General features: G+C 42.8%; 1 protein-coding gene across 1 annotated transcript; it reads left to right on the top strand.

The window, feature by feature from the left end:
- Nucleotides 1–1,613: 1,613 nt before the first annotated feature.
- On the top strand, nucleotides 1,614–5,502 carry LOC110005166 (interferon-induced protein with tetratricopeptide repeats 1-like). The gene is made up of 2 exons (XM_020660604.3): nucleotides 1,614–1,618; nucleotides 4,203–5,502. The coding sequence occupies exons 1-2, from the start codon at nucleotides 1,614–1,616 to the stop codon at nucleotides 5,500–5,502; spliced, it is 1,305 nt and encodes a 434-aa protein (XP_020516260.2).
- The last annotated feature ends 9,520 nt before the right edge of the window (nucleotides 5,503–15,022 follow it).

Here is a 15,022-nt window from a genome sequence, read left to right as displayed (position 1 = left end):
ATCAGAAGGAGCTTGCCACGTACCAGTTAATCAAAAAAAAAAATATATATATATATAGCTATCCCAACAACCAATCAATAAATACCATTGCTGTATCCGGGTAAGATTTAGATATTCCCGCTACAACAACGCTACATTCTGGTTACAAAGAAGACGCTCGCACTTTGATTCAGACGCTCGCTGAAGTACAGACTGATCGATGTGGGAGAGGACCGTTATATTTACAGTCTATGGAGAAGAGGACCATATGGTATTAATACAGTAAGTCATCTCATCATTTGATTTCTGTATGTTGGGGAATATTGTGTCCAGTCAGCTGGTAATCAGTAATATTAGCTAACAGTTTGACCAGAGTGTGTGAACTAGACAGCCAGTTGAATTCTTGCTAATTTCAGCAGCTATTCTGACACCTGTTTTTTAGTCCTAGATCAGGAGGTCGCAGGTCCCAACCATGCATACCACGTATGCAAATGCGACCTGTTTTACATAACTGTCCCATTTGCCCCCACGAGAGAGCAACATCTTAGCAAGCTGGTCAATCAGAGTACGATTATGGCGTTCCACCATTCCGTCCGACTTCGGATTGTATGCCATGGTGCATGTTTTCTTGATCCCCAACATCTGACAGAGACCCTGAATCACGTCCGCCTCAAACTGGCGGCCTTGGTTGGTGTGCAGGACCTCAGGGACTCCATGCAGCAAAACATAATCCTCAAAAAGACAGTGAGCAACCGTGTGAGCAGTCTGGTTTGGAAGGGCGTACACATTAACAAACTTAGTAAAATAATCCTCCACAACCAGCACGTACCTATTCCCCCGAGATGTCACAGGCAGTTCCAGAATATCTGCTGCCACCCGTTGCAGAGGGCGGTCAACCAGAGATCCCCCCATGGGATGTCTTGACATGAACCTGCAGTTCGGAGTTAGTGCAGCAGAGAGAATAAGCAGTCTGTAGGTCAGATCATGTTCCTGGTGAGACCGGAGAGCAGTCCACTGAGCCCACAACGTGGTCTGTTGTCGCCCCAACAGAGCCAGGGGAAACGGGCCTGCGGGAAAGAGCGTCCGCATTTTTATTGCTAGGGCCGTCCTTGTGCATAATGGTCCAACTCCAGCACCCAGCGACCCCTCCGTCCTGTGGGGTTATTATCAATGGCCATGTGCCTGAGCCCCAGCAATGGGCGATGATCAGTCACAATTGTAAAGGCAGACAGTCCCACATAATGTCTAAACTCATGCCCACACCACACACACACACACACACACACACACACACACACACACACACACACACACACACACACACACACACACACACACACACACACACACACACACACACACACACACACACACACACACACACACACACTTGAGAGCCCTGCAACTTGAGGCTTTCAGTTTCAATTCTTAAGAAATTAAACTCACATAACATCATGCTGGTAAGGAAAGTGCCACGCCTCTATCACAGACATTTAAAGCTGCTGCTGCACATCATCACGCCATCCACACTAGAGAGCTGAAGCTGGAGCGACTGTAACCACAGAGCAACATCAAGACATCTGCTCGACTAAGTCATCTTCAGAAAACGACTGAGAGGAAGAAACAGCAGAAAGATGAGGTGAGTATCTGACTTGCATACGAATGTTTAGACTTTGCTTTTCTAACAACTTGTCTATTCCAGATTTCTGACAATGAAAGCTGCTGAGCGCCGACTATTTTACTGGCTGTATTGACAATACTGGAAAGACGATTTTTGTTCTGATCAGAAAGGTTACCATACCATGAGATAAAACAAAAGGTTAAAATTGACTCTATAAAAGATCAGTAGAATAAAACCATCAGTGTCTTGTCCACATTAAAAGTGTTCATTCTGCGCAGAAAGTAGAGTCTCTGGAGGCCCTTTTTGCAGATTGCAGGGCTTTTCCTAATGTTACATTTTTTAAACATGGATCTGACAGAATGAACACTTATACTAGCGTTAGAAGGGGCAGTGAAGGATGCACTGCACAGGAAACATGACACATTTCTGCATGGTGGGGTTGTTGAGATAGCAGAAGCGAAGAAAGAGGCCAGACATGAAATCAAGAGGGCTAAGCTCCAATATAAGAATAGGGTGGAGGATAGATTTTATAGTAATGACCTAAAGGCAGTGTGGGATGGCATGAAAACCATGACTGGCCAGGACAACAAGAAAAATGGGTGGATTAACATGGACGGTTTTAAATCACAGACAGAGCTTGCATATGCACTGAATGATTTTTATCTACGTTTTAATGATGAATAGCACTTTCAGTCCACAGCTCCACTGTCCTTGTGACTACTTTACTCTTTTAAGGAGAGGTTTGTAGATGGGGGTCAGAAGGATGGTGTTGTGATCAGAAGAGCCAAGAGAGGGCAGGGAAACTGACTTATATGCACCTTTGACTAAACCATAACACAGGTCAATAGTTTTGTTCAGTCTGGTGGGGCAAGAAATATACTGGTGAAAGTTGCTCAATGATTTCAAGTTACAGTGATTGAAATAACCTGTGACGTTAACGTTTCTGTCAAGCCTCACCGATGTCCCAAAACCGCAGAGCGTTAGATCCGTGTCCTAGTCCGAAGAAGTAAGCCAGGTCTCGGTGAAAGCCATGATGCACGAGTCTCTGAAATTCTCCAGATGAATGACGTTGGCCTGGATCTCATCGATCTTGTTTCTGATGGATTGGGCATTACAGAGCAGCATCGAGGAGAGGGGTATACGGTGGAGATTCAGACGCTTGAGCCTCTCTCGGACACCACCCCGTCTCCCTCGTTTCCGTACTTTCCCTTTGTTGTTCTTTTTGTTAAAATCATCACGATGACCGGAGCTATCCACTGTTAAACAGTCTTCGGTAATTAGGTGCAACAGTGGCTGCTGTCGATACTTTAGATCCAGTAAAAATCCCCGAGAATACTGAATCCGGCCCGTGTGCGAGTGGCAGGGATCAAACAAACACTGAGCCACAGTCAACAAAGTCCATGTGATGATTAAGAATAAAAACTCCATACCCAGAAGTGTGCAACGAGCAGTGAGCTATAAATCAGATTGTTTCTGGTCGATTATACACTGACGACATTAGAAAACAGACGAATAAAGACAGACCACTACTGCTAGTTGCAACTCGCCATAGACTAAATGATCAGTCTGCTGGTTCTGGTCCGGAGGCTTTTGAAGCGCCTACCGGAGGGCAGGAGGGTAAACAGTCTGTGGGCAGGGTGGGAGGAGTCTTTAAGGATGCTGTGAGCTCGCCGCAAATTCGGGGAAAAGCGTTTTCTTTGGACGTCCTCAATGGCAGGAAGTGGACACCTTGTGATACGCTGGGCGGTTTTTACCACCCGCTGTAGCGCCTTACGGTCTGTGACAGAGCAGTTTCCGTACCAGACTGTGACACTGCTGGTCAGGATGCTCTCGATCACACAGCGGTAGAAGTTCACCAGCACAGCTGAAGACAGGTGGTGTCTCTTCAGTGTCCTCAGGAAAAAGAGGCGTTGATGAGCCTTCTTAACCAGACTGGAGGTGTTAGTGTTAGATGAATTAACAGACCCAAGAGATTTTTCCAGAAATCCTCAGAAAGGTTGGTTTGTAGTTCGTTTTCCCAATCAGCCTTGATCTTATTTACCGCAGACTCGTTAGTTGTGAACAGGAGGTCATAAAGGTAGGAAACCTGACCTTTGGGCAAGACTCTTGCCTTGAGTGCCAGATCAATGCCACTAGGGTTTGGAACTTGAGGGAATGCCGGTGAGTGGGTCCTAGCAAAATCACGGAGCTGAAAATATCGAAAAAGGTCGGAGCTATTTAAATTGAATGCAGAACGTAATTGTTCGAAACTCGCAAAAACATCATTAATGTATAAGTCACCCAGACAGCGCAGGCCATTCCTCTCCAAAGATGTAAATCGTGGGTCAATCCTAGCTGGTATAAAAAGGTGATTATTACGTATGGGCGTTGCTTTAGGGAGGGAAAGCCACTCAAAGTGTCGTCTAATTTGTGACCATACAATGTTTAGAATTTTAACTGCAGTACTCATTTAAATACTAGGTGTCTGAGTTACATATTGCTCCTTTAAAACATCTTATTTTCTTCATGGGAGATGAACAGTAAACATCCAAACATAGCACACTTCAAAGCAAAAAACTAGCTGCTGATGTGTTTAAATGTTTGTTTTTTTATTCTCCATCAGTGCTGCTCAGAGTCAAACCACACTGGAGTCCCTGCAGTGCCATTTCACCTGGGACCTGGACCGCAGCAGGCCGAAACTTTTACGTCTCACAGACAAGATGGAGGACTTCAGCACAGAGGAGGGAAATAGATGGCTGGGCCACATTTACAACCTGTGGGGGTTCATTCAGTATAAGATGGGGTTAAATGAAGAGGCTAACAGTTTGTTCCATAAAGCTGCAGAGACCCTCAACAAGCTGACAAACACAGATGAGGGTCCTTGGTTAGTGGTGAACTACGGGAACCTGGCCTGGCTGCACCACCACCTGGGAGATCAAGCAGAGAGTCAGGCTTACCTGTCAAAGGTTGATGCCCTGATGGAAAAATACCCATCTCCATCACAGGACGACCTCCATCCAGAGATCTGCGCTGAAAAGGCCTGGACCCTGATGTTCTTCGGAGAGGATAAGAAGCTGGTTGTTGATTACTACGAGAAAGCTGCCAGGATGCAGCCGGACATGGTGGATTGGAACACCAGCTATGTCATATGGTTAAAGAACGCCCAAAACTTCAGTGACACAAGGCTGGACCCTGACCTCTTGGAGAAAATGAGACAAGCCAAGGAACGGGATCCAGAGAACTTGTACCTCGCTGCGCTCTACCTTGACCAACGTGCTGATGAAGGAGAAAACATTCGAGATGAAGTCCGTGAGTTGGCTGGAAATGTGAGCACTCTGTGCTGCAGTGGCAGTGGCATGTGGGCCTTACTAAACCTTTACATAAAATACATATCAGTTGATGAGGCCGTTGATTTGGCAGAGAAAGTTCTGAAAGAACATCCAGATGTGTGTTATCTGAAGAAATTAGTTGCGCTCTGCTACAGATGGAGGATCATTTATAAAAGCAGTAGTTCCCCAGAACAAAGCATGATGGACAGAGCAATCGCTCTCCAAGAGGAGCTGCTCTCTCTTTACCCTCACTCTTCACTCAGAAACGAAACAGACCTCGCAACTATCTATGCAAAGTCACATCACAGCAAGGCCAAAGCTGAGCAGATATTTCAGAAACTGCTCAAAAATGAACCTGCAGAACCTTCAGACAAACAGATGCTTTACAACAAATATGCAAATCATTTATACTTTAATCTAAATGACTCCCACAGGTCGATACAGTATCACATGAAGGCAGCAGCAATACCAGAAAAATCCTTCAACCGTGAGAACAGCATCAGAATCCTAGAGGAGAATAAATACCGAAGCATAATGTGCAGAGAAATAGAGGAGTTTCTCAGAAATCTGCAAGAGCCAAGGCAGTACAGATAGGGAGGCAAATTTGGGGGGTATAATTTTGTCCAAGCAAAAAAAAAAAAAAAAATTCTACAAAGGCGTTTTGCTTTCACACGTGGTAATAAAGAGCAACAGAATCCTGGAGAAGAATGAAAAACAGGAGGTGGCCAATTCTGCCAGGGCGTCCAAAAAATAAGGATAAAAACTAACTAACTTCAGTTCTAAACTGAAGAAGGATGGCGCTAGAAATTTAAGCCTCGTCGGATCATAAGCGTCCTAATTCTGCTAAAGCTGCTATCGTTTAGTGCTATCACACTAAACGACTTCATCATTACATTTAAAGAGAAACACACACTAAAACGGAGTGTTCTGAGAGAGCTGGTTCATACAGGGTCACAAACATGACATGAATAACAATGTTCACATCCAGCACAAAGATTAAATAGAAAACAAACACTCATTTCTAACATAATATATTCCTTTTAATTATTAGAGTAAGTAATTTGGCAGAAATATTCGAGTTCAACGAACATAAATGGAAGAAATGAGCTCTTTAGACAGATTAACAACTTCACATACGCTTTACTGTCTGGGTTTACAACTAGCACATGCGCCATCTGCTGGTGAACTAAGAGTATTACAAGATGGCGTCCATAAACTGATTCATCATGTTGCAGAGTACGATGAATTTATAATCTGCCGCTCTCCTCTCCGAACACACGCACGCTGGCAAACTGATCATGTATGTATGAGTATTTTATTCAGCCATTATACATCTACAATCATTTTTAAACAATACAGACAGTTCAAACAGAGTCAACAGACTCTAGAATTACCACTGTGTGTGATGATGTCAGGAATGTGGTCAGAGCCGTTGACAGCTTGGTCGGAGGAAGGTTAATGATGATTCACACTCCGTCGATAAACACATTTTATAGTATTTTTTTAGTTGTTTAGATGTAATCAAACTGTGGTTTTCAGTTACTGATCATATTCGATTCATCCCGTATCAGTTCTGTGGAGTTTTGAATAATATTCATAAAGTTATTCATTAGTCATGAAAGTTAACGGCTAATGTTCTGACTCTGGCTCTCCTAAATAACACATTTTTTTTATTTATCAGGGGAGATGTTTGATCCCGGCTCACAACACAATTCATCGGTTTCTGTTAATTTGTCTGTAAATACAGAGCCAGAACACACAAGCTGTCTCCTGAGTCCTTTCCACAACCCAGAACACACGGGATTACATCAGCAATGCACAAACAGACCGTTATATAACGTAACTTTCTACATAGGGTTGCAAACTGGTTATACTACTGCCTAACAAGTCTGTAATACGGCAGAATGAACATCCCTGCAGACATCATTTATTACAGATTGAGCTGCATCATTACAGGTGATGTCATCATTGTCTCACGTTTAGCAGCTTTACTTTTGTCTCCAAAAAGTTTGTAACCTAACAAACCGATCTATGTAGCCATTTATCCACGACCTATAGTTGTCATGGTAACAGTTGAATAAACAAACTAGACAACGGGCTGCAGACACTCAGGCTCCATCAAAATCTGGTAATATTACTGTACCTTTTGAGTCTGCGCGGTTCCTCATCTTCTCACAGCGTCTCTGCCGGCTTCCTCACCCTTTGTTTGTCAACAAATGCACGTGGTGTCAGAGGGGGAGGCGTGACCGTTTTTTAAGACACTGCAGTTGCACCCAGAGACCTCCTGATGGCGACAAAACGCACCAAAACTGACAACATATTGAGGCATTGAGATTTAATTCTTAAAAAAGGAAAGGAAAGTCACATAACATCCTGCTGATAAGGAAAGTGTCACGCCTCTGTCACGGACATTTAAAGCTGCTGCTACTGCATCGTCACGTCATCCAGACTAGAGAGCTGAAGCTGGAGCGACTGTAACCAGAGAGCAACATCGAGAGGAAACATCTGCTCGACTAAGTCATCTTCAGAAAACGACTGAGAGGAAGAAACAGTAGAAAGATGAGGTGAGTATCTGACTTGCATACGGATGTTTACATGTTTTTAATTTATTAATTCCAAACCCTTTCCTTTTAGTCTTTTTCTTCCCTTTAGCTTCATTATTTTAGTGTTTCATAAGTTTACTTTTCTCACTTTGTTGCTTTTGTGACTTTTTGTTTGTCTGGGGTAAAATAATAATAATACATCTTATTTGTAAGTTTCAATTTCAAGACACTGTACATTTGTTAAAAAGACAGAAGGATCAGAACAGTAAGGACAGACTAACAGACATTACAACATTACACACAAATCCTAAATAAAACAACATAAAGGTGCGGCGACGGATTAACAGATCACACATCACAATCATAGATTAAAAGCTTATTTGGAGAGGTGAGTTTTGATCAGTGATTTGAATGTAGAAGGGTCAGTGCAGTGTTGAATGTGTGTAGGGAGTGAGTTTCCAGAGGGAGGGGGCAGCTATGGAGAAGGCTCTGTCCCCCCAGGTTCGTTGCTTGGTTCTAAGTGGGGGAGACAGGAGGTCGGCTTTTAAAGAATGGAGGCTGCGTGCAGGAGTGTGAGGGTGAACTGTGAGATAGGAGGGGACCTGGTGGTTAAGGGCTTTATGTGTAAGGAGCAGGATTTTGAATTGGATATGATACGGGACAGGGACCCAGTGGAGATATGTAGGACAGGGGTGAGGGGTTCACTGGATTGGGTGTGGGTGAGACGGGGTGCAGCAGAGTTCTGGATGTTTTGGAGTTTATTAAGGACTTTGGATGATCATTTTTAGAAACAGAAGGGTATCAAGTGTATCACATTAAGCTAATATTAATAAAAACAAGTTAAAGATGGATTTTGATAAACTGTTGTCTGTCAGTGAGGTAGGATTTTAACCAGGAAAGAGCAGTGCCAGTGAATTTGAGTGAGTGTTCTAAGCTGGATAGAAGAATACTGTGGCTGATGGTGTCAGGGGCTGCAGTGAGGCCGAGGATGTTGAGGATGTTGAGGATGTTGAGGAGGTCGTTGGTGACTTTGAGGAGAGCTGTTTCTGTGCTATGAAGCCAGACTGAAATGGTTCAAACAGGTTATTGGAGGTGGGATTTGATCTGGGTAGGAGACAACACGTTCCAGTATTTTTGACAGAAAGTAGAGGTTGGAGATGGGGTGGAAGTTTCACATGCCGTCGGTTTTGAGTCCAGGTTTCTTGAGGATGGTGGTGACGGCTGCCAGTTTGAGTGTTTTGGGTATTGAACCAGAGCAGAGGGAGGAGTTGATGATTGAGGTTATGAATGGCGAGATGGCCGGGAGATAGTTTTTGACAAGACTTGATGGGATGGGGTCGAGAAAACTGGTGGAGGACTTAGGGGTGGTAAATGCTAGTGGTGATGATGGATAGCTCATTTGGGGACACAGGGGAGAACTGAGGTTGGGTGATGAGGCGGGGGGATGCGGGTAGGGATGAAGAGGGGACAGTGTTGAAGCTGCTGTAAATGGTGTCAGTTTTGGATTGGAATAATGAAAGAAAAGCATTGCAGTTGTCAACTGTGAAGGAGGAAGAGGTGTTGTCACTGGGTTTGAAGAGTTTGTTTATTGCAGAGAAGAGAGCCTTGGGGTTGGATGAGCCTGAGTGGATTAGGTGTGAGTAATAGGTGGACCGGGCTGTGCTGAGAGCTTCCTTGTATTGTCTGAGGTAGTCAGCTGGCGTTTGTGAGATTTCATTTCATGGAGTTTGAGAGTGTATCAGGGTGCAGAGTGTGTGAATGAGAGAGTTTTAGTTTTAAGTTTAGCCAGTTGATCTAGACAGAAGGAGAGTGTGTTGTTATGGTAAGTGATGAATTCAGAGGGATTATCAAATTGGGGGGGATTTTGCTGGTTATAGAGGCTGATAAAGCTGAGGGGTTGACTGAATTTACGTTTCTGAAGGAGATTTTTTGTTTTAGCTTTGGAGTGGGAAGAGGGATGTCAATGTCCATGTTCATAGCCAGATGGTTGGAGATGTTGAGGTTGAGACTTGACAGTTGATGGATTGTGTCCAGTTCAGAATGTGGCCCTGGCTGTGAGTAGGTAAGTTGATTTGCTGTGTGAAGTTGAGGCAGTGAAGTAGGTCCAGGAATTCTTTCGCAGTTTAACATTGTGTGTCATTGATGTGGAAGTCAAAATCCCCAAGGAGCAAAAGAGAAGTTGAAATTGAGCAGAGTTGGGTAAGAGAGTCATAAATAACTGAAAAAAGAAGGGTTTGGTTTGGGGGGGACGATAGATGACAGCAGTGACCAGAGGAGTAGGACCAGAGAGTTTGAAAACAATGTGTTCAAAGGAGTCAACTGCAGGGTTAGGAATGGTGCTAGTTTGAATGTTCTTCCTGTAAACAGCAGCAACACCACCACCCTGTCCATTGGGACGGGGTTTGTCGATGTATGTGTATCCTGTGTTTGTGGTTTAGTTTAGTGAGAAATATTCCATGGCTTTTTGCCAGGTTTCGGTGAGAAAAAGGGAGTCCATTATTGGTGTCGGTTATGAAGTCATGGAGAATGAGGCTTTTATTGTTGAGAGAGCGAGTATTCAAAGGCCAGATTGAGGTTATGATGTGGTCTTTTTGAGTGTGCAGGGTGAGGGACAATTTTAATTTGTGTTTCCTTTTAAGTAATCATCATTACGACTGATTTTTCTGGGGGGTTTATTGAAGAGGTGGAATGTGTAATGGAAAATGTATTGTGCTTGTGTGTTAAAATAAAACTGCGACAGTTGCTGAAATATTGCTGTTCATATCAGACCAAGCCCATATCCTGTTTACCAGAGGCCTCTGCGTAAACCTCTGCACAGGAAGTACATGTTAAGAACAAACAACCCCACTGGTTCAATAGAAGTTGGACGTTGTGTAAAATGATAAGATACAAATTGATTAATTGAAAATAACACATAGACAACTGTTGAAACTGAGACATTTCAATGTTTTTTGGGAAAGTATGATGTGCCCATTTTATATTTTATGCCAGTAACACATTTAAAAAAAGTTGTGACAGGGTCATGTTTACCACTCTGCAGTAGGCCTGCCCCCCCAACGGATTTACATCGTCGACTGATCGTCAAATGGTTTGTAGTTGTTTTTGCAACATAAGAGATTAACCACGTCATTAAACTGTTTGTCTTGTAGACTTGGAATAACAATTTATTCTATGATGACTTATTTAATTGTTTCTCTCACTTAGGCAAAACAATGGACACCCACCTCTCCCACTGGGAATTGTACAAAAGGGCAGAGGGGAGGGGGCAAAACGGATACATAATACTAACCAAAGACTCAATCAATCAATCAATCAATTTTTATTTGTATAGCGTCAACTCATAACAAGTGTTATCTTGAGATAAGTTCTGGCAGGCCGTCAACCAACGATCTCGAGGAGCCTAAGACAACTCAAGAGCTCCCAGGAAAGTAGGTGGTTAGTGACTGAGCTTTACAGATAGATACATGCAGTAATATGATGTACTGTATATGCAGAGAGAGAGAGAGAGAGAGAGAGAAAGAGAGAGAGAGAGAGAGAGAGAGAGACAAAGAGATAAGAGCTCAAGGTGCCAGTTCCCCTGGTAGTCTAAGCCTATAGCAGCATAACTAGGAGCTGGTCTACACCAGCACCAGCCCTAATTATAAGATTTATCAAAAAGGAAAGTTTTAAGTCTATTCTTAAAAATACAGACTGTGTCTGTCTCCCGGACCCTGATAACTGAAGGCTTTACCTCCCATAGTACACTTAGAGACTGTAGGTACCACTAGCAGGCCTGCATTCTGGGACCGTAATGTTCTCGAGGGGCAGTACGGCACTAGTAGCTCCTTAAGATAAGATGGTGCCTGGCCATTTAGAGCTTTGTAAGTGAGAAGAAGGATCTTGAATTCTATTCTAGACTGTATAGGGAGCCAGTGCAGAGAAGCCAACACAGGAGTAATGTGGTCCCTTTTCCTAGTTCTAGTCAGTACACGAGCTGCAGCGTTCTGGACTAGTTGAAGAGTCTTTAGAGATCCACCATCGCACCCTGACAAAAGAGAATTATAATAATCCAATCTGGAGGTAACAAATGCATGAACTAGTTTTTCTGCATCATTTTGCGACAGGATATTCCTGATCTTGGATATATTACGAAGGTGAAAATAGGCTGTTCTTGAAATTTGCCTGATGTGAGAGCTAAAGGACATATCTTGATCAAATAGAACTCCTAGATTCCTAACAGTGGTGCTAGATGCCAGGCTGATGTCATTAAGGACAGTCACATCACTAGAAAAAGTCTCTCTGAGGTTTTTAGGGCCTAGCACAATAACTTCAGTCTTGTCTGAGTTAAGTAGCAAAACATCCAGGTCATCCAATCCTTAAGGCACGTTTCTAGCTTACATAACTGACTGGTGCCATCGGGCTTCATTGATACATAAAGCTGAGTATCATCTGCATAACAATGAAACTGTATGGAGTGTTTCCTCATAATATTTCCCAGAGGAAGCATATATAATGTAAAGAGAATTGGTCCAAGCACTGAACCTTGTGGCACTCCATGGCTAACTTTGGTGTGCATAGAAGACTCATCATTAACATGTACAAACTGAGATTGGTCTGATAAGTAGAATTCAAACCAACTTAAAGCAGTCCCTGTAATTCCAAGTAAATGTTCAAGTCTGTATAATAGGATCTGATAGTCAATAGAGTAGGTTTTTTGAGTAGAGGTTTGATTACCGCTACTTTAAATGACTGTGGTACATAGCCTGCCAGTAAAGACATATTGATCATATTTAATATAGAGTTGCTAACTAAGGGAAAGACTTCCTTAAACAGCTTGGTTGGGATTGGGTCTAAAAGACAGGTTGATGGTTTCGACGCAGAAATAATTGAATTTAGCTCTGAAAGGTTGATTGGAAAAAAACAGTCTAGACTAATATCTGGTCCTGGAACTGTCTCTGCCGTATCAGACGTATCTGCACCAGGTAAGGGCAGGAGGTTAACAATTTTGTCTCTGATGTCTCGAATTTTGTTGTTGAAAAAGATCAGGAACTCATTACTGCTGAGGGCTAAAGGAATACAAGGCTCAATGGAGCCATGACTCTCTGTCAGCCTGGCTACAGTGCTGAAAAGGTATCTAGGATTGCTTTTGTTTTCCTCGATTAGAGAGGAGTAGTAGGCAGCTCGAGCGTGATGTAGAGCCTTCATATATTTTCTATGACTATCCTGCCAGAATAAACGAGATTCTACCGTTTTGGTCGAGCGCCATATTCTTTTAAAATTTTGCGACGATTGTTTTAGAGTACGGGTTTCTGAGTTGAACCATGGAGCTAGTCTCTGCCGTTTGATAACCTTCTGTTTTAGGGGAGCTATCGAATCAAGAGCAACTCTCAGCGAATCCACTGCACTATCAACAAACTGATCTAACTGAGAGGGACTAAAGCTATCATAAGAGTTTCCAACTGGGTTGAAACACGGTACTGAATCAAAAGCAGCTGAAATAGCTTCCTTAAATCTAGCTACAGCTCTATCAGATAAACTTCTAGAGAGCACATTTTTATTAAGCAGAGCTAATTCTGGTAGGACAAAGTCGAAAGTAATAAGGAAATGGTCTGATAGAAGAGGATTTTCTAGGAAAACTGTAAGGTTTTGGATTTCAATGCCATAAGCTCAAACAAGATCGAGGGTGTGGTTAAAACGATGAGTAGGTTCGTTTACACCCTGGGTGAAACCAATAGAGTCTAATAATGACATGAAAGCTGTGTTAAGGCTATCATTTTCAACATCCACATGGATATTGAAGTCACCTACAACAATTATTCCATCACTGCTAAGGAGTAAATTTGATAAAAATTCTGCAAATTCAGATAGAAACTCAGAATATGGGCCAGGAGGGCGGTAAACTACAACAACTAGAACTGGCTGAAAGGTTCTTGAGACTGGATGTGAAAGACTAAGAACAAGGCTTTCAAAAGAAGAAAAATTCAGCTTTGGTTGAGGGTTAACTAGAAGATTAGAATTAAAAATAGCTGCTCCTCCACCACCTCGTCCAGTGTCTCGAGGTATATGAGTATTAAAATGACTGGGAGGAGTGGATTCATTTAAACTAACATATTCATCTCGACACAGCCAGGTTTCAGTCAAACAAAGTAAATCAATATGCTGATCTGATATAATTATGAAAACATAAACGGTGCACCAGCATATTTGACCCTGTTACTCAGACGGCCCAGTGTGTGCAGGTCAGACCACCACAGCAGTCACAATCTACCCACCTGTCAGACCACCGACAAACAAACAACGTCTTTTAACCGTTTAAAGGTTTACTGAACTCTCCTGATCATAATAATTCATCAAACTGAGTCCCAACGGTTTAAATCCAATAAAAGATTTAATCCAAACACATTAGATCCACATTATGTGTCAAGTGTACCAATCCAACCCTAAAGGTTGGAGCGAGACAAACCGCAGTCCGTTGACTGGTTAAAAGAACCGCCACTTTCCGTCTGACAGCAGTAATAAAGGACAAACAGAAAACACGGCAAGTTTAAATATCCCGTAGGTTTCGAGAGTTATTTCAATGCTGTTTTGGATTTTGGAGACTTTGGAGGTGCAGACCACTGACCGGACCGCTAGGTGGAAATGAGGCTTTTGACTTGTGAGCCATTCTGTTGTCAGTGTGCAGAATGTGGTTTGACATTGTGCTGCTGCAATAAACAAGGCCTTCCCAGAAAAGAGGTTTTCTATTTGGCAGCATATGTTGCTCCAAAACCTTTATGTATGGTTCAGCATTAATGGAGCCTTGACAGATGTGCAGTTTACCCATGCACCCCCATACCATCACAGGTGCTGTTTTTTTATCAGAGCGCTGATAACAAGCCAGATGGTCCCTCTCCTATTTAGCTCCGGAGGATGCAGCGTCCATTTTTTCTAAAAAGATTTCAAATTGTGAATTGTCAGACCTCAGGACAGTGTTCCACTTCGACTTAGTCCATTCTAATTGACCTCAGGCCCAAGGAAAGCCAGCAATGTTTCTGGATCTGGTTTATATACAGCTTGCTCTTTGCATGGTGTCACAATTGGAAAACAAGGAGGTGTGGACCCAAGTGCAGAATTAACTAAACTATTTATTTTAACAAAAAGCCAAACAAAAACTTACTTCAACAAGTTCAACAAAAACACAGGGCTCAAAAACAGGGAGCCACCGGGACACTGACATAACATACGCACCGACAAACACATACAATGAACTGCCACAGAAGGGAAGAAACACAGTGACTAAATAGACATGGGGTAATCAGACACAGGTGAGACTAACGACACAGGTGAAGACAATCAGGGCAAATACACTGGGAAACACACAGAGGCAGGAATACAAGAAACACTGAGGACAACTACAAACTAAATCATGAAACACTAAAGACACACAGAACTCAAGAATCTAACAAAACACACTAGAACACAGAGATACACGAGGATAATAAATGACAAAATAAAACAGACAAAACTGAAGACAAAACTAGGAAACGCACAAGGGAAAAACCAACAACACTAGGGAACATTAACATACAAGGGAAACAAGTAACACTGGGATA

Source organism: Labrus bergylta, chromosome 6 (genome assembly GCF_963930695.1).
Source record: "Labrus bergylta chromosome 6, fLabBer1.1, whole genome shotgun sequence".
Taxonomy (NCBI): Eukaryota; Metazoa; Chordata; class Actinopteri; order Labriformes; family Labridae; genus Labrus; species Labrus bergylta.
Note: the sequence above shows the minus strand (reverse complement) of the source record. Positions and strands in the feature narration are given on the sequence as shown.